Below are 20,729 nucleotides of genomic sequence, written 5' to 3'. Positions count from 1 at the left end.
AGAGCGAGCGAGCGAACGAGGGAGGGAGGGAGGGAGGGAGGGAGAGAAGGAAAGGAGAGAAGAGGGGAGGGGTGGGGGGCGAGAGGTAAATAGTCTTAAATCGGAAGGGAGCTGCTTCTCTGTGGTCTTGACAAGCGCTGCCTGGGCTCCGCCGGCTCAGTAATAACGGAGTGACCTTTTCTTTGGCTGTATTCTGTCTGGCTGGGAAGGGATTGCATTTTGCAGCTGAGAGCCGGGGCTTCCTTCAGCTCGGCTCCTGGCGTGCTCCTGGGGTAAGTTGTCTTGAGCCAGGACGGAGAGAGACAGCCTCGGACTGCAGTTGCCTAAAAGGAGGACACCTGTGGCTCAGATGCGGTCAACACCATTACTTGGCGGATCCTTGAGGACCTCATTATTTTAAACTTAAAAAAAAAAAAAATAGAGATTCCCTCCCCCTCTTTTTTTTTTTTTTTTCAAAGCAATGCTTCTTTTTGACCTTTCCCAAGGAGAAGCGCTACAAAGCAGCCACTGTGCTTTCTGAACGGCCTCCCCCTGTATCGCTTAATTGAGAAGGTAAGTGCAGCAACTGGGTGTACACGCGGCGGCTTATTTGTGGTGTGTGTGTCTGCGGGTGCGCGCGTGCGTGTACGGATGTGGGGATTTTTTTCTTCTTCAGCCTCTCCCAATGAGGCATAAACTGGAGCTGCAGCCCAGCTCCGCACTGCAACTTTCACTCGGGCTGCAGCTCTGCTGAGACCGTTTTGTTTAAGTCATGTGAGGCTTCATTATTTTTATGATGAGACGTGAAATAGATGCGGGCGGATGTTGATGGAAGGAGGGAGAGCAGAGCGGCTGCGGCGCGGAACGTCTCAAGTACGACTCGAGCGGATAACAGTCAAAGTTCACGAGGAACTGCAGTATTTCCACAGCCCCGACTCCCGGGGAGACGGGGGCTTGAGAGAGTTTGGGAGGAGATGTTCGATCCGGCCCGGCCCGTAGGAAGGGAATTCAGTCTTAGGTGGTTCCCGACCCTCCTCCCCTTACTTGCTGGAATTCATCACCCCCCTCCCCCAGGAGTTGAAATGACCATTTTTGGGTTCTGGTGGCCACTTCTGCCTCTGCCCACTCTGCCATAATAACGAAATACCGTTCCTACGAGATGGAAAAGTGACTGTCTGCGGGGGGAGGGGGCGGTTGGGAGAAGTGGCGAGAAGAGAGAGGTTCCGTGGGGCAAGGTGCCTCTGTACTAATAGGCTGAGATTCAAACTGCTGCGGCACATTTTTATGGGGGCTACCCAGATTGCTGTTATGAAATACAAGTCACATTTATGATCTTTTTCATATTGAACATGATATGCTATGCTAACGCTGCATGTGACAGTTTAATCAAATCCATTTGTTACCACGACGCTAAAAGGGGCCGCTGGGATTTTAGGATTACGGGCAGAGTTAGGGAAGCATGTGGCTTTGTCATTCGCCATCATTTTGCACACTGCCACACGGCGAGGGGCTCCGTGTGTGCGCCGTGTCTCGTCTGGCCGCCCTCGTCCTTTCCTCCACCCCCCGCGCCGCCGCTCCGACCCGCTCCCAAAGTGGCTTCACAATAGTCCGTCCTCCGAGGTGTAGGCTGCGCACCAGGTCCGCACTTGAGCTAAAACCGAGAGACCCCCTTCCACTTCTACCTTTGGGCTGGGCGCTCAATGCGAAGCCGCTGCAACTCAGGCACGCCTAAATCAACTCATGCAGAAAAAGGAGAAAAGTTTTGGTAAGGTTACAATCTATCATAGATGCACTTTGCCGGCGCTCGGCACTCTCGGCTACTCCAAAGCCTTCCTGCTCTTCCGCTGCTTTTGTGTCTTTCGAAAAGATCCGAAATATTATTGTTGTAACTGCTTTGAAAGACTGCTGCTTAAACCAATTAATCTTGCTAGGTGCAACAAAAACTGCTACATTCTTTGCAAATCATCCCTGTGTGGCTGCAAAGACACAACCACAAAAGGCTGGAGCATAAACTCCTCAAGGGATTCTTTGTTAGAGTGTATGTATGTTTCTTATTTTTTTTTTTTTTATTTTGCATGTGAGCTGCATCAAAATTGAACTCAGTCTTGCAAATCTCTTGTTGGCCTTTGCCAAGCACTAGCACTTTGCTGCCATGGTAACTGTAATTAAACTGATAAGAGTGGAAAAATGTCAGTATCTCTGAGCCTTGCAGCTGCATTGGAGAAAAAGGGAATCAAATTGGTTCCCAGCTCCATTGCTCAGAAAGGGGAGGGAGGGGGTGGAAGGATGGGGAGGGGGGTTGGGAGTTGAAGGGGCAGAACAGAGTTAAGCAGCTCCAGCGCCTGAGATCTGGGGACATCTATTTGCATTGTTGTCCCTTAGGGGGCTGCAGCCTGTAGGGATGCTCTGGGCCAGTGAACAGAGAGAAACAAGCTTTTAGGCCCAATCCAGTTCTCCAGTCCGGGCTGGGGGCTGGGGAGAGGATGAAGATGGGCAGGAGGAGAGAAAATCTTTTGTTTGGTACCTCTTGGCAATCGAATGGCCGGTGTTGGCCAAATTCTTTTAATCTGTGTCACTGCTCCCAGCTGCAGAACCTGCATTCCCATTTTCGCATCTTCCTGAGGCACCTCATCTCTGCCAACCCCCTTTATGTATTCCCTCTTCCTTTTCCTTCTCCCAAATTGTCCTCTGTGAATCTTCCGAAGGGGACAAAATGTTTTCCATTCACTACGTGTAGTTAGTCCAAAAATATGAAAGACTGGGTCTAAGTGCTGCAAACCTTTTATTATGATTATTATTTTTTTAAGCCCCTGTGTGTTGTGGAGTTGTGGTTACTTTGTTGTGTTAACTACTGAAGCTGAGACTGCGCGGATGAATGGCACAGAACAAGGGAACATAATGGAGGCAATCAACCGTTAGGCCGCCTCACAATGCAATCCAGGCAATTAAAAGCTCACCAGAGTTTAAATGAAATGGTTCTACTTATTTCTGCACACCACACTGCACGGGCTATTATTTATGTCTTTTTTTAATTATGATTTCCCTTAAACTGTCAAATAACTCAGAATGGCAGGGTCTCAGAGGCAATAAGAATTTCCCTCGGAACAATTTACATGCCAATCTAAAACTAGTTGTGAGTCCTGATGTGCTATAAGCAACTTGTGAAATGTTTCTCAGCTCCGAACACATAACTCTACCCAGACGCGTTCTGCCGGATGCTGGAGAGAGGCTGCCGACTGCTTTATGCCCGTTTAGGTACATGGCAACGTGGTGACTACAAAATAGTTCTTTTTTCTACAACTGTTAACTTGCAGAGTATCGAAAACATTTCCTTTTCAAGAGCAATGGGATGATGTTTTCTGCAGGAAGGTACCAGGATGGAGCAGAAAATATCAAACTCCTTCTACGCCCAAGGCCAGACAGAGTGTAAGAGTTTCAAATATTAATTGGCCTCTGAGTGCTAAATTAAAATGTCAGCACAACAAAAAACATTTTGTGAAGACAAGCAGGGTAGAGTTGTCCCAAATATTGGTACCCCCTGTCATGGTTGCAAAGCATTGTGAATAAAGATAGGTGACCTTCCACGCTTGATGATGGTAACACAACTCAGAGAAACAGAGCTTAGCTACAACTAAGAAGGATTTGGACAAACAATTTTCAGCTTGGTGATATAAAAAAATAATAGCCTTATAAATTGGATAACTAGACTAGCCACTGTTAATACATCTCAAGATGTTTTCAGTCATGAAATCCGGAATGTCATTTAGTAAATCACAGTCTCTCCCTCTCCCAGGTAGATAGTTAAGAGGCACCTGGGTATGTTCTGTACTGTAATTAATGGGATTCGTTCCTCATGGAACCTTGCAAGAAGATGGTAACTAGTTCTGATCAAAGACACTTCATTTGTTAGAAGTTCTAGAGAATGAGATTAAGCAGAGCTATCAAGGGTTATGATTAATCTACACTAGACCCTGAGCTCCTTCAAAGAAAAGGAACAGAGAGCCGGCTATAGGAATACCACCTGCTGTTCTGTACAAATCCAGCTGCTAGTCTGCAGCTCCGAGGACCACGGCTCTGCATCCCATGCAGAAAGAGTAGCTACCTTGATGCCTCACTGCCAGTCCCTGCTCCATCACTCTATCAGAGAAGTTATTTTCTAATGGAAGTTCAACATCGTAACACTATTATGTGAAATTCATGTATCATTTGTAGCTAGAAAAGTTATTCTGCTGTGAGGGTATGGTGCCTTGATGTCTCTTAACAGTGTGATTAAAAAAGAGATTGTAAAGATAATGAAGGTGCAGGCTTCATCATCAGGCATCAGAGGAAACTGAAGAAGGTTTAGCTATTTTGGAGCAGGAAACACACCGAAAATGCTCTAGATTAGAGCTTGGCATTTCTTACTTGAGACTGTTTCAAGTGCAGGCATTTGGTGTCTTGTGTCATTCTATGTTCAAGTTTAAAACTTTATGCCTTAGAGAGGAGGCCTAATTTAGCAGCAGGATCTCTGGACTGTAAGAAGGCCACCAAGTCTAGTGCTTAACTGTCATTCAGCTTTGAGCGAGTCCCTTAACCTCTCTTAGGCCTCTGTATCATAATTTGTAAAACGAAGGAATTTGGAATCGAAGTCTACAGTACTTTATACTGCTTGAAATGAGTTCTTTGGTAAATATGAAGCTGTGAATAGTTGGTCCAGCTTTTTTAAAAGCTGGGTATTTGACATTTAGGAGAGAAGAAACTCAAAGGCAAATACCCTTTCATTGAAAAAATTTCAGTCAGGTTGTAACACCCATAGAACTCAGCTAGACTCCTTATTAATGATGGAGATATGTCTCTAAAATATATAAATGTCCCTATGTCTAGTCTAGTGTGTATGTAATATAGGTATATAATATATATTTGCATATGGATGTTTGGGTAACCTTATATATATTTAGACTTTGTCTTCTATTGTCTTTTCTTTCCTTTATAAAATAAATAAGTGCATGTTTATGATAATAAATTACATAATCCTATAGTTTAATTTGATATAAAAGCATGTAGTATATAGGTAGGTAATCTGCCATTAGTAGAAGCACTGACCGATGCTTGTGAGTATAAGTACATTTAAAAAAATTTTTAACACAATGAATACTTCGAAATATCAAGGGCACAGGGGGGAAGCCTTTGGAGGCAAACAAGTATTATAGCATTGGTGAGCTTTTCGGGAGACTGTGCTCTGCTTAAGTATAAACATCTCTACTGCTAAGTGAGGTTAGTGCATCCCATAAGGGTGCACTTTCCTTCTGCCATCAAGCCCGTGTTAAGTGAAATTTTTAACCAATAAAGGAAAACTCATTTTTGACTTCTACAGCCTGTGCACAGACTACTTTGTTCAACAGCTTTCTTTGAGATTGTTAGCCATTTACTCACAGTTTCTCCCGAAAGGAACTTCTTTATGTAGAAAATGGGGACACTATACAATTATTTAATATTACTTAACTTCTTCGTGTGTATAATATCAACTTACCAGGTGCAACATGAATGCTTTGTTTTACCACTTTATAGGTGTCACTTCGTAAATGGTTTAACAAGGGCTTAGCAAAGTTTGAGACTCTTTTGTTTCCAAAATTTAGTTCGATATCTGTATGGCCCTCAAAAAGAACGTCTAACACCCCTTGAAAAAGGCAATCTGAAATATTTAACTTGGTGGAGGTCTTTGGACATCTTCTGCTTCTTCCTTGGAGTCCCAGCTCTCTTGTTTTTCTTGTCTCCCTTTAGGTATACAAATGCTCTCAGTCCAGCCAGACAACAAGCCGAAAGGTTGTGCTGGCTGCAACCGAAAGATCAAGGACCGGTATCTTCTAAAGGCACTGGACAAATACTGGCATGAGGACTGCCTGAAGTGTGCCTGCTGTGACTGTCGTTTGGGAGAGGTGGGCTCCACCCTGTACACTAAAGCTAACCTTATCCTTTGTCGCAGAGACTATCTGAGGTAGGAATTAGCCTTGCACACCAGTGATGACTGGATTCCTTTTAAAATACCTTTGTAAGTGTCTTTGTGGGTTTCATTTCCTTCCTACTAGCCTCTATTCCTGAAAGGTGTCCACCTAGCAGCCTTCAAAATGCTGCCAGGTGCCTGTTCCACACATGATCGCTTCAGCAATGGCCAGGAAAACCCAATATCTCAAAGTGTTCCCATTTATTTGCCTTACCTGATGCTCCTACCTGGGAATAGGTTAGTCCACTGCCTGTATGGAAACTGCCAGTTCACATCAAGGATGTATTTGGTAGAAATCAGCATGCAAGATGTTTTATTCGCACAAAAGTGACAAGGTCAGGCTGAGTATAGCACAAAGTAATTCAGCGATGTTTCTGTTTCCGATTTGTCAGAGAAAGTCAATTTGAAACTCTTAACTGGCATTTATTAGTAAGGTGTTTATCGTACAGTGTTGAAAACTTTCCCCAAGTGTGAATACACCTCCCTCCACCCACCATGGCATTCCAGGTGATCTTCGCAAAGATAGCACTGAAAGTCGAACAGCCTAAGTCTTGCCAGTAGCTTTACGGAAAATAACAAACTAAAGACCTCCATCATTATGGGGAAATGATAGCCACTCTCCAAACTGTAAACATCTGAACGGTTTCAGGACAACGCAGATGTTCTTGGTTCTGAAGCCATGAAGCAGACTAAACTTGTATCCTAGCGTTTAGTACTCAACACATGGACTGGTATTTAAGAAAAATTATTTTGCTTTTCAGGGAATTTTGTGACTTCATTCAGTTGCAGATTACTGATATTAACAAAGTAGGATCTATCAAATTAGAGAAATGATATATGGCATCATTTGGGTTTTCATATTTGATACAATTAATCATTTTTCTAGTCTGACATTAAGTGATTCATTTTGAATTTTTTTCCCTTATGACACAAAATTTATCAATCAGCAGTAACTCCTTGGTCATTTAAGGAGGTGTTTTCTAGGGAATCTGGTGCTGCTTCGTATATAATTCAGTTATTTTCGGTCCAATTCAATGTTTATATATAAGAACATATTGTTTGATGAATGGTCATTACAAGAGGGTGAGTCCAGTACTGTTTATCAGATTCTACTCTCTCCCCTTTTAGGACCGCTTCATCTGACAGCCCCCTGACTAATTATAACCACTTGCTACTACTTCTCTGTGTTCCAGGGGCACAAAATACATGTAAGATGCCAGCAATGGGAATGGAATGTGACTATAGGCAAGGAGTTCCCTAACGAACACAACTAATCAGAATTAAGCTATTCCGTGAATTCTTTCAGGCTCTACAGTCTTGGAACTTTCCTCTTGCAAATAAAAATTTCTCCTCTGCTCATTGTGAATTAGAGCCTGATTTCTACATAGAGTCTTTGTATTTGCTTTTAGTGACTTTGCTTCCTACTTTTGCTTTATCTTCCTAACCAATAGCCGTGGGCTTTTGGACTCTGTCTTTGACTTTTGTTTACGTTTGCAGTATCTCCAGTGGATTCATGTAACCAAACAAGGAGTTTATATAGTCTGGGCAAGATTAAAGTGTTCTAATAAGCAATAAAGACAAAAATTAAGTCAAATTTAAAGAGAGTCTCTTGAAATCTCTGGATATTTTTAAATCAGAAATGTAAATTTGCCAATGAAATACGTGTGTCGTGAGTGAAACTGTTTTGCAGTTGTCTACATAGTAGAGAGCAGAGAAAGTAACCTTGTGTTGTTTTAATTTTCCTTATGGTAATAAAAAAAAGTTGTTCAACTGGTGTTTGATAGTCTTAAGTGTATTGTTGAAGGGAATTTATCAAAATAGTCTTCATCTCAGAAATCTTTCTCTCTAAAAGAGTCTATACGTTGCTTTTTGTGATGCAACTTTTACTTGATTTCTGATAGGCTCAAACTTTTAATCTTGTTACCTTATTTTTAAAAAATCATACTCTTTCAAATTTAAACCCTGGTCCTGATTGCCAATATATTCATTTCTCAGAGTACAATTTCCTCTTAAATTGGTCATTACCACATTAATGGCCAGTTGTTATGTTAACAGCCTAAGGGTTGTTAACATTTCAAACTAAGCTGTTAACAGCAAGCTTATCCCTTATTTAAACTGAAGGTTTTGTTGTATATAACGTGACTTCCTTGGCAAGGAGTAATTCATCAACACTTAAAAATTGCAGAAGTGAAACGGGGAAATGGTATGTGTGTAAAACACCATGTTATGTGTTATAGATTATGCCGCAGATGTGGTATTTAGTTTTATGTGGAAAGTGTGTATCTCAGTGAAATTATGTCTAGGTTTAAAAGCATATGTCTGATTGGCAAATTAAAATAGTCTGATTCTGTATGTCGAATAGGCAAATACGTTCAGGCAAACTTTATTTACCAATTAATTTCTTTGAATGGGTATAAACAGGCATTCAAAAATGCTTATTGGATGCCTGCTTTATGAGAGGCGTGATTTGGGGTCACGGACAAAAATTAACTAAGGGAAAAAGGGAGGTGCACCTCAAACTGTTACTAATTGTTTATTAATTACACAAAATCTGCAGTATGATCAGTGAACAAGTAATATTCTGTGGCTATTTTCCCGAGCTTTGAAAATAATTTTTCTCATTTCCCTGTTAGTTCAGTACATTTCCTTCTTGTGTTTTGCACAGCCAATGCTTAACCATTTAAATCCTATTAAAAAGTAGTTTAGTTTGCTTTTCGGGTCTTCGGATATTATGTAATATCTTTGAGGCACAAACGAGCCATAAATAATTTACAGGTTTGTGTTTCTCTGTCTAAATTACTAGGCATCTAAGTAAGAATATGGAAAATGATAAAGAAAAAATTGCTTACCTGTACCAGTAAATTATGGGTTATAGATATTATCCTGGGCCAGATAATTTTTCATATCTAGAGAAGAGTGAAATATTTTTTGCCAACTGTATTTAACTTCCTAGTTAACTTCTCCTTCCAAAAGCAAACACAAAACACACTTTTATTGCTGAACAGTGAATCTTGAAGCTCTAACATTTTATTTTGCCTTATTCTGAGTAGTGATAGTGGTGACATGTTTTTACAAGTTCTTTGAATGATGAGTACAAGAATTTAAATCATAAGATATTTTCTTTAGGGTATTAGAAGCTATTACTGCAGTAAATTTGATTTTGCTCAGATATTTTTTTCTCCTTCGAGGCACAATTAGCTATATTTACAAAAAAGAAAAGATTTTTACAGTTCGTTACTGAGTTTCAAATCTTAACAGTTCCCTTTCCATAACAGGGCTGATATAATATCTTTTACTTTTCTGGAGAATATAAGATACACCTGTCTGATGAGAGGGAATTTGCCAGTTTTTAAGATTGCTTTACATCCTCAGAAATTCCTTAGAAAAAGGAACAGAAAGATTGATTTTTTTAAAACTTCCTCTATTAAACACGCTTTCTGACTTAAACTATGAAGTTGGTCTGCCCACTAATATTTATATGCCAAGACCTAGAAATGAATCTGTTAAAAATGTATCCAACACATTTATTTTTTTTTATTTTTAAAAGTTGTTTATGACAAAGTAGATATGGAAGCATCTTTGTGCCTTGAACCAGAGAATGCATAAAGTAGATTAGCAATTACTGTGTAAAACTAGTCAAGGTTTAGTAATGATGTTTACAGGACTATGTAGCTACTGCTAAACTAGCATTCTGATTTGAGTTTGGAAAATATGAATAAAGTAGCTATTAATGTATCATCAGTTTTAGAATTAAGATTTTATGTCAAGTGTTACAAAGTCAGAACTAGGAGATACAGCAAAATACTTTACTTCTCAATATGGAGAGTGTAGAATATCAGAACTTACCAGTTAAGCTGTTGGACCATTTTTGTCAGTTTTTTAATTTAAGCCTGCATTTTCTTACTTGTAGTATATTTTAAGCAGTAAGTCGATGAAGGCTGTATCTTGTATCTCTATGAATGGTGTTTTACCAGAGAATGTACTCAAAGCTGTTTGCTGTGATACTTGCCATGGAAGCTGCATACAGCTCTTCTATATGAGAAACAGAAAAGTCTTATATAAAATTTAATGCAATTTGCTATTTTTATACGTGAGGATGATTTGTTTAAAATGAAAGTACTGGGAAAGAACGATGCTTCATGCTCTACCACAGTTGCCAATTAACAAAAAGGATTTGAAGCTTCTATGCTGATTGCAAATTTTATGTGCTTTAGTATAATAATATGATTTTACAATAGAAAATTAAATGCTACATAGAGCATTAACCTGGCTATAACTTTATTTCACACTGATCAAAATTGGTACTTATAAATTTTTATATAAGGTTAACTTTATATTAGTACATAATTGTGGCCTTAAAAGTAAATATAAATACATTATTAATGTTATTTTATCTGACAGTTAATTGCACAGATTCTTTCTTAATGCTGACTGACGTGTTCATTCTGTTTTTCCTGCTCTGTCATCTTTTTAACATTAGGCGGTTGAAAATATCTCCCCTGGAAAGCAGTACATTATTATTTGAAATATAACCTTTTATTGTTTTAAATTCCAAAAAATAAATCTTTTATATGGAATGAAACTCCTCCCAAATAAACTTTCTTTTTCCTAAGAGCTTCATTTGAGCTTTCTTAACACTTTATAATAGTCATAACTTTTATCATATTTAAATGTCTAAGCTCCTCTTAGTATTATGAAATATTTTGGCATATGAGTGTATTAGACTCTAGGGTCTCTGAAAAATACTGCTATATTCCCTGTAAATTATCTTACCTTATTTATAGCTTTATAAAATATTGTAATTTTAAGTCCATTTTTCTGTTTATCATAGGAAAGCATTATTGCATTCTATTTCAAACATTTTAGACTCTATAGCGTTCGTGGACTGGTACAAATCAGGAGTGATAATGTTGTTTTGTACAGTACTTTGGGAGAGTGCCCCTTGCTTTAGGAAAAAAGGGTCAATCCACCCTAAACTACCTGAGCAACAACCTCTGCAACAATCTCTGTTAAAAATATCCTATCTATCAATACATAGAGAATTTCTTATTTGTAAATTTATCTACAATATCTGTCCTTAATTCTGTAATACACCCACTTTCAGTGAGTGAGTATTTAACTAATTATTTTAGTTTTGTGCCTTTTTGTTTTGGTTTGTTTTATAGACTTGAGATATTGTCACTGGAAAATAACCCCCACCAAGAATATTAGAAATACAGAGAATACTTCACACTTGTTTCTATCTCTTTACTGTTTTTTATCTTTCCATAAAGCACGGAATACTTCAGTCAGGATAGTTTTTATGCATAAGATGGATAAGTTAGACATACCTGACTTAGCAGAAAAACATTCTGTTCCTACAAGTATATTTAGGATTAAATGCATCCGGAAGAACTACATTTGAGAATTGCCAAAGCTGCTTATTTTGCACTTTACAAATACATAGAACTCTGGGAAAGAATCTCTATTTTTGGTTGCTCTTAGAGTACATCAAAGTAAGCCAGCACTTCATTTATAAACTCACCATTAACTTCCATTAAGTGACTAATAATAAATTTTAATGTTGTTTTGACTGCATAAACATAATTTATTAAGGAATCTCATTTTAAAAATATGCTGAAAGTAGTAATTTTGTAAATGGTTTTGATGCATATATGCATTGTAGAAATGTGTTATGTAGTTCAGTTTTCTGCCTCACATAAAAATTATATAGGCTTAAAGAAGAATTGCACCAGCCTAAACGACCACAGTATTTTTTCTCATTACACTGTGAGTCATTGAAATATTATTTTGGTATTTGGTTTGAAAACATTTCCCAGTTCCCATGAGAATGTCTTCTATCCTTCAAAATTATACACTGTAACCTCATCCCATCTTCCAAACAGACACTAGCTAACATTTCTCACTTTCATCAATAATTGTTAAAATATATGAATTGTAAATATACGACAAGACCTTGAAAACAAGGAAAGTAAAAATAAAAATAGCAATATTCTATCAATCGACCAGATAACTTTTTAAAACAGCATTTACATTAGCCATGTTTCTTTAAAAAGACATTTTCCTTTCCTTTTTAATTTTTTAATTGGTTTACATAAGCGATGACTCCTACTGATTCATGGCATTCCCCTTTGTAAGCATCTAAAGAGATGTAGGTGTATGTATGCATGCTGCACATACAGATATTAGAATCTATACAACCTTAGAATGAGCACTGACTTTTGTCATAATTTACTTTCACCAGGTCACCATAGTTTGGCACACTTTGAAACTTGTAAAATTCAGATGCTTGATGCCAGCTAATTCCTTAGTATTGTAAACTATAGCACTGACTTATTCTTATAGTGTTCGCCATTCTAAGAGAAAAGACAATTTTTTATAATACTGTAGAATGCCTAAATTTATTCTCTTGTGATTTTTATCACCCAATTCTGTTTCTCTTAGCTCTGATACTGTCTGTTCCATTTCTGTTTCTACCATCATTGCATACTTGTTTTGATGATTAACTGTATGTTCCCCTTTTCAAGGTATTTATAAGAAATTTACTTTGGAGTGGAAGTTACATTGTGAAGCCAGAAATGTGGCATTTAGTTTTGTTTCTTATCTTAAAGCAATTTCTTTTGCTTATTGAGGTTTTTTGCCCCTTATTATCCATATGAATGGATAACTTTTCCCTAAAGGAATTAGGACCTAAACATACCCTTTTATTATATTCATCAAACATATTTACTATATTACAAACAGAGTTACTATAAATCCCACATCAGTCACTTGGGCATTCACCTGTGCCCTTTTTGCTTTCTGCTCTAGACTATCAAAACTCCTTGATAGACCTTTTTCTTCTCAACAAAATTTGTTTAGTTATGTAAAGATTCCAAATCTTTTGCTGAATTCTTTTACTCCATACTGTTGGTTTTTTATGATGCAAAATTGTCTAGCTGTGGACTTTACTTGTTTAAAACAAAATCACACTTGAGATAAATAATCATCTTGTAATAGTTAGATCTCTGATTTGAAGCTGGAAAATTAACATTAAGCTGCATGTATTAAGTTAGACTCTAACCAGCGTGTGTTGTTATGATTCAACATAATATTAAAAACTCTCCAACTGGGCTACTGGGAAAATAAAAGACTCTTAAGAATTCAAAGATTATGTGCAGAGGAGTACACCAAAGCCATATTTAAGTAAAATTGTTATTACAAATTCGGTAAAGCATTGCCTACAGTAAACCCATCCTATTAATAAAAACAGAAAATCAGTTTTAGTAAACATAAATATCAAATATGACATGGATTAGTAATGGGGCAAGGAATGTCATAAAACGTGCTGATGATTACATATAATAATAATCCAAATACCACCAAGAAAAAATAAATCCCCATCTCATTTATGCTGTGGGATCCCAACATGCAACTTCAAGGGGAAAAAGGAAGTTTTAGACATCATTAGTTTATTCTGATTTCTGAAAACTTTTAAAACAATGTCATGTTTTTATTATAGCAATTCTAACAGAGGTGCATACCATTTTTTAAACTATTCTTTTTTTTTATTTTTAAAAGGTTTTAAAATCTCTTAAGTAATGTCCTTTGAGAGATTGCTCACATTTCATCAAAAAAAATAGAATCAAGACTGTTAACATTTTAAAATACTTTATGGCATTGAGTGTGATGCTTATTTTGTGTTTATCAACCACTCAATAAAAACAAATTCTGACCAACAGCTGCATATTAGATTGAATAATATAATTGAATAATATAATTGAATAAGATAAGTGATTAATACCTGTGCCTTTGCTTGAGTGGAAGGGGCTGGGGGTAGATAGGTGAATGAAAAAACAATCATAACTTCTAACACTAATAGTGAGTACTGGTTTCAATGGGCAGGTTTGTTTAGTTTTGCAGGTGAGAAGTTCAGCTTTACTATACTATGAACATAATTTTAAAGCCTGTAAGTATTACAAGTGAATATCCACTGAGGGATGTCTGTGCTTTAGGAGATAGAAAGAAATAATACAATAAGTTATTGAATTGTCTTAAAACTTAGCAAGTAGTATTTTCTGTGGCCATTGATTAGGAAAAAAAATGAAAAAGTCTCTGAGCTACAAGAATCCCTTCTTTCCACAATGTGTTCTTGCTGAGTGGATAAGTCTGGGGTTTATATTTATGATTACATGCTTTGCCATCTCTTTAACAGTTTAAAAATGAAACCATTTAGTCACTTAACAAATATTTGAGTGCTGATATTTCATTTCTATAAATAATGAATGTAGAATCTTATATTTCTAATTGATTTTGTAGAAATACAAAGGTATTAATATTTTACTATATAAAGAATAAAGTAGTCTAGGAAATTTGGGGAGAACTTATGGGCAAGTTATTTCTCAAATTTTTTATGACTGATGTACTCACCATAGTTGAATAACTAAGGAAAATATGTAAAGAGTTTTAATGTGGTTATATCACATGGAACCAGTACGGTGAATGAGAAGAGGTTTAATCAAGAATGATTAGAAAACAATTTTAAGAAGGGGGGTTATAAATAATAAGTAAAATTTATGCTCTGTAAAAATCCTTTTGTAAGCCAGTAGTCCTATTATAAAAGATGAGTTTTAGGCTTCATAGTTTACTTTTAGATGCAGAGTAAGATAGAATTAGCTCTGTAACCTTCATGCTGTTTGCATCATTCACCTCTTACTGCAGATATTGGTAAGTTAGCAACAGAGGTATAATTGACATCCCTGTCAGAACACTTAACATCCTTGTTCCCCATTTTTCCACTCAAAAAATATTATTCTATATACTCTAGGTCCTGTACAAAGCCCTAGGATATAGCACTGAGTAAAACACAGAAATAACTCCTTCCCTTAAAGAGGTTATATTCTAGTTGGGGAAGCAGATAATCAACAAACTAAGTATTGAGTACATTAGGAGATGATAAATGCTACAGGAAAAATGGAGCAGTGTAAGAGGTTTGCAGAATTTGTATTTATGGGTGAGTGTGCCTTTGTATGTGTGGTGGGGAGATAAGGCTTTGAAAAATTAAACAGTGCAGACAGGGACAGCCCTGTTGAGAGGGTGACTTGAGTAAAGACCTAAAGAAAGTGAAAGAAATAGCCATGGGGATGTATAGGAAAGACATTGTGGGAACAGGGAACAGTCAGTATGAAGATCTTGCAGTGGAAGCTTTTCTGATATCTTTGAGGAACATCAAGGATGCTAGTGTGGTTGGAATGAATGAGAGAGCAAGAGGCAAGGCTTACAGGCAGTCACTGTGTGGTCCTGTGGTATCCCTGGTATCACTGTTACAACCAAGAACACACCCTATACTTTTCTAAATGTCAGGGAAGGAAGTGGTAATACTGTGGTCCGAGAACCACTGTGAAGCTTGCTCAGGCTGTTAGAGACCGAATTCCATTTGAGATAACAGAACTCATCAGCTAAATTGAATGGGATTATTTTCATGTATTATTTACTGGTATTTTTTTTTTTGGATGTCTTTTTATTTGGCCTGAGTGATGACCCTGTGTGATTACATAATAGTTGTGAAATATGTGTCTCAAAATAGACATCAGGATTAGGTCACTTGACTGTTGCTAATTCACGAGAGATGGTATAGTTGTATGTTTGAGTTTAAATTGACACATCTACATACATCTACTATATAATGGAGTATTTATACATCATTATATTTAAATATGAAATACAAAGGAATGTTCATATTGATGAGCTAGGGCTGCCAACACAGCACGTATGAAGGTAATACCTTGGCCAAAGATGTCATTAAACTCTGCCCTGATCACAATGTAACTGATATTTTTGAATACTTAGGTAATAAAAATTGCAAAGATAAGGATTTTTCAAAGGCTGCCAATTTCTACTCTTAAAGTAGAAACATCAGTTATTCTAGGTCTGAAAGGTGATTTTTTTTTCATTATTTTTAAAGTCAAGCCAAGTCTTATTTAATGAAATTATTTTCTCATACAAAACATTTAAAATAACATATTCGCTCTAATTATCATCTTTCCAAACCCAGCATTAAGAGAAAATACATCAAAGACATATTGTTATTTCAAACAATTGAATCACATTGTTGATAAGACAGATGTTACAGAGTGTTCTGTTTATACTTATGCTTTGCACCCCTCACCTAACCCTAGCTCACTAATTTTAATTTTGCATCAAGAAGAGCTAAGCATTCATCTTAAAAACTAAAAGATTAATATGCATTCTTATTTGTGAGAGTGGGATCTGGATATACAAGCTGTCTTTACTTTTGAAATTAAAAGTTATATTTAAACCTTAAGTACAAATCAAAGTACTTGAGCCTGTATTTAAATTTATAAAATTATAAAATGATGCATCATGGGTATTGGTTAAGAAGCTTTACATTACATCTTACAGAGAGGCACAGCATGAACGGGTGAGCTTTCAAAGCGGTGGCCATCTATCCTTCATGCATAAAAAAATCTTGAACATGATTTCCAGAAAGCTACGAGGTGGTGGCCAAATGACTTTACAAGTCTTAATTCCCACTGTCACCCTGCACATCCTGAGTGTTGTTGTTTTTTTTCCTATTACAGTTTCTAGCAGCCCTCCTATTCTTTTTGGTAGATGGGCATGTGTTCAAACTGCCATCTTGTCCTCTTTTAAGTTCAAACCTATGTTCCTAATCACTTTGTGATTCTTACCTTCTAAAATGGATCAATTTGAGCTTGATTTTAAGGAAAGGTCATTTGATCTTGAGCTGATAGTCTGCTAGGTGTTGAAATAATCTTGTCAGTGGTATTTATTAAACTAACTATTATCTTTAGATTAAAGATCACATGCTTGTTTGACTAAACATGTTAAATGCTTTGTCTTCTCAGTTAACTGTGGATTGCTGCAGTGACTTGAGGAAAAAAGATATATTTTGAGGAGATTAAAATTTTTAAAAATATTTTTGATTTTCCCTTGAGGATTTATCTGCTAGTAGTAAACAGAACCTTGCATTTTCACCACAACTTAGTTTTTCACTGTGATTCCGAAGTCACAAGCTCATCCTAAATTTCATCTTAACGCATACAGTGTATTTTAAATCATTTCACTGTGTATTTCTCATTATCTGCCACGTTGTGTGTTGCACGCCCTGCCCCCCCCAACTATCATTAATGGAACATTAGTCATATATGACTGTTATAATGCATTCATCTGCTGTTTTTACCTTCTGTGACAGTACTTTATAGAAACAAAAATGTCACATCAGTTCTTGCTAATTCCCTAACCATATCCCAAGCCAGATGTGGTTAGACCTAATCCCTAGGTTTTAGAGGCATAATGGTAAGGAGTACAGGTGTGAGGTCTACCCTTTTTCTGCTACTTCCCAGTTGTATGTTCCTAGCAAGTTACTCAACCTCTCCAAGCCTCAGTTTACTTATCTGTAAATAGGAATAACAAACCCATTCATAGAACTGTCAGGAAGTGTCAGTGAAACACCATAGGGAAAAAATCGAATACACTGGCCAACACTCCAATGTGAGTTTCTGTTGTTACGAAGGAAGAATTGCACTGAGTTATGAAGATAAGATAGTTGGAAAATTAAACATGAGAAGAAGATTAAAGAAACAGATAAAGATGAGGTTTAAGAATGATTAATAATCAAGAATATGAAATGCTACTAGCATAATAAGATCTTTTACCAACTTTTCATCTACAAAGAAGATAGATGAAGAAATGCTTAAATACCACATGCACCCAAAACCATGAAGAAAAAAAATTATTTAAGAGTGGAGGGACTTCCCTGGTGGTACAGTGGTTAAGAATCCGCCTGCCATTGCAGGGGACACGGGTTCAAGCTCTGGCCTGGGATGATCCCACATGCCACAGAGCAGCTAAGCCCATGCGCCACAACTACTGAGCCTGTGCTCTAGAGCCCGCGAGCCACAACTACTGAGCCCACGCGCCACAACTACTGAAGCCTGTGCACCTAGGGGCCGTGCTTCCCAACAAGAGAAGCCACGACAATGAGAAGCCCGCGCACCACAGTGAAGAGTAACCCCCACTCGCTGCAACTAGAGAAAGCCCACGCATGGCAACAAAGACCCAGTGCAGCCAAAAAAAAGAGTCTGGAACGGGTTGTTGAATTACGATTATAGTGTATTTTACATAAAGTAAGTTGAATTTGAATCTTTGGGGAATTACTGAACATGAGATTTTCTTTGTAACTGAGATGGTAGTTTTCTAAAATATCTTATATGCCCATGCTCTCCACACTTTAGCATGTGAAAGTTCTATGGCCTTGTAAAGCATTATATTTAATATCCCATAGGGTAGAATTATATATAAAACGTTAGCTTGCTTTAGGTTTTCTTTGTAGTCTTGATTTTTATGTTTCCTCTGGTGGCAAGGACAATTGAATGCCAGTATCTTAACTGGTATTCTTTTTCACAGTGTTCTCTAAACGTTTTGATTATATACGTTTATTCCTAAGGAAATCTAAGTGGGCACCCTCAATTTAAATATATATTTATAAATCATAAATACTCCATTGTACATTTTTTAATTAGGAAAGCAATGTGTAAAGGCTAAGATATCAAATAAATAGAAAGGCTATTCCTTGTTTAAACATCCCTGGGATTTATGTACCCCCAATTTGGAGAGCAGTCTTATTTTTTAATATTTAGTTTGTTAAGCTTGATTGAAAGTTGTTTGGTAGTGATACATGTGAATAAAAGGAGGGGAGTACCAATACCTGGGAAAAGAGTTGTAAAAGAGAGATGTAGTAATTGTTTGGAAGAAAAGGACTAAGCATGGGCTAATAGACCTGACTCTGTTCATTTAATATTAAATCTAGGTTTGCTTTGATGAGAAACATCCAGTGCATGTGGACTCTTTCTAATACTGTGCTATAGCCAATGGCAACATTAATATAAGGCAGGGTTTCTCTCCCTCCCCGGCAACCCCCCACTCAGGACACAGTGAGATTTTAGACAGATAAATGCTAAAAGAACCTTATGTACCAAAGGCAGTGTTTACCGCATGTAATACATATCATTGTTTGTCTCCTGTAGTGAAAAATACTTGTGTCGTGCTGGTAAAATGTACTCCTGACAGACCAGTGCTTGCTATTATAGGGCCCATTGCTTAAAAAAAATGATACACTGACAGAAATACAATTTAAGAAAATTTAACACCAAGGGTAGTCAACCATGTAGACTACTATTAAGGGGCCAAAACTCAAGGCCAGGGGTTTATTTAAAAAAGAGGCACAGTTTATTTGCTAGTAGTAGGCGAAGTTAAAAGAAAAAAAAATCGAACTTGAATTCCTTGGTCTCTAGTCTGTAGAAAATTAATGAAAGCAACAGTTCAATAAGATTTTATTGCAGAAATGTTTAAGTGAAACATTTTAAGAAGGCTTCGGAATTTTTAAACAGTTACTTACCATTTAGAAAGCTGTAACACTGCAGTGCATAGCAAATTGTTAGCATTGGATCCTAGGCACACCCACTGATTTTCTTAAAATGTGTAGTCAGAGCTGGTTAGTCTGAAATCACTTTGTTCATTTCATTTCTGTGTGTGTAGCCTATAAATATATTTGAGATTGACAGGTTAGCAGCACCCACAATTACTACAATTTAAAATGTAAGCTATTGTCCAGGTACCCTTATGGGCATAGTTTGGTAATTAAATGCATTGGATTTGTAACAAGGCCTTTTGAGAATGAAAATTAGCAAATATGAGATGTGATGAGATATGTTGGATTTCAGAAGAACAAAGAATGTACTAATGAATAAACTGCTACTGAAGGATGACAAAGCATGTGTTTAAGCTATCACATGGCTGTCATATTAGGGGAGAAAATTCCATGAATTTAGATGAGATGTATTATCTAATTTTACCATTTTATTTATTTATTTTTAATAAATTTATTTATTTATTTATTTATGGCTGCATTGGGTCGTCGCTGCTGTGTGCGGCGAGCAGGGGCTACTCTTCGTTGTGGTGCGCAGGCTTCTCATTGTGGTGGCTTCTCTTGTTGCGGAGCACAGGCTCTAGGCGTGTGGGCTCAGTAGTTGAGGCTCGTGGGCTCTAGAGCACAGACTCAGAAGCTGTGGCGCACGGGCTTAGTTGCTCCACGGCATGTGGGATCTTCCCAGCCCAGGGCTCAAACCCGTGTCCCCTGCATTGGCAGGCAGATTCTTAACCACTGTGCCACCAGGGAAGCCCTAATTTTACCATTTTAAAAACAAATATGCCATCCAGTAATATTTGATGCCCACTGTGTATGGATCACACGTTCCTTTGGGAGAAAGGTTACAAAAGTATGCAATAAATAATCTGAGCTTCAAGGAGCTTAACTTGGGTATCAGAGAAATAGAGAAAAGCATTGTCAGTTGCTATGGAGAATCAAAAGATATGTATCTTATGTTCTCTACCCTGATGGTGTACTCTTATTGCCACACCCTAGGATGAGTCTAGGGAGGCAATTGATCCTGCCAAGAAAGGATATCCCAAGATGAAATGCAGTGTCTTTGCAGTTGTCCTCCAGAAGGCAGTTGGCCCAAATCTGACAATGTTATACGAGAGGTTTTTCTAGAAGGTAATGCCTATTGTCCAGACGCACTGTCCAGGGCCTCTGATTCAGCTGTGTGTTGGAGCATACCCAGAAATCCTTGCTGAGGAAGGTTGGGATCCTCAGCTCTGCATTTCTGCACGCCTTTTAGTTATGTTTCTGAAATTCCTCATGTAAACTTTATCATGTCATAGTATCTCTGCACTCTGTTCTTGCCAGCAA

The 20,729-nt window shown here is 37.5% G+C and overlaps 1 protein-coding gene across 1 annotated transcript in view; it reads left to right on the top strand.

The window, feature by feature from the left end:
* Window positions 1–801: 801 nt before the first annotated feature.
* LMO3 (LIM domain only 3) overlaps window positions 802–20,729 on the top strand; it is a gene marked incomplete at both ends in the record, with an annotated part of 54,543 nt that continues 34,615 nt past the window's right edge. The window contains 3 exon segments of the mRNA XM_082850327.1: window positions 802–822; window positions 825–852; window positions 5,740–5,953. Coding sequence (XP_082706453.1) covers window positions 802–822; window positions 825–852; window positions 5,740–5,953 — 263 coding nt within the window.

This window comes from Leucopleurus acutus (genome assembly GCF_964270905.1).
Source record: "Leucopleurus acutus genome assembly, chromosome: 11".
NCBI classification, from domain to species: Eukaryota; Metazoa; Chordata; class Mammalia; order Artiodactyla; family Delphinidae; genus Leucopleurus; species Leucopleurus acutus.
This window is presented reverse-complemented; position numbering and strand designations above follow the sequence as displayed.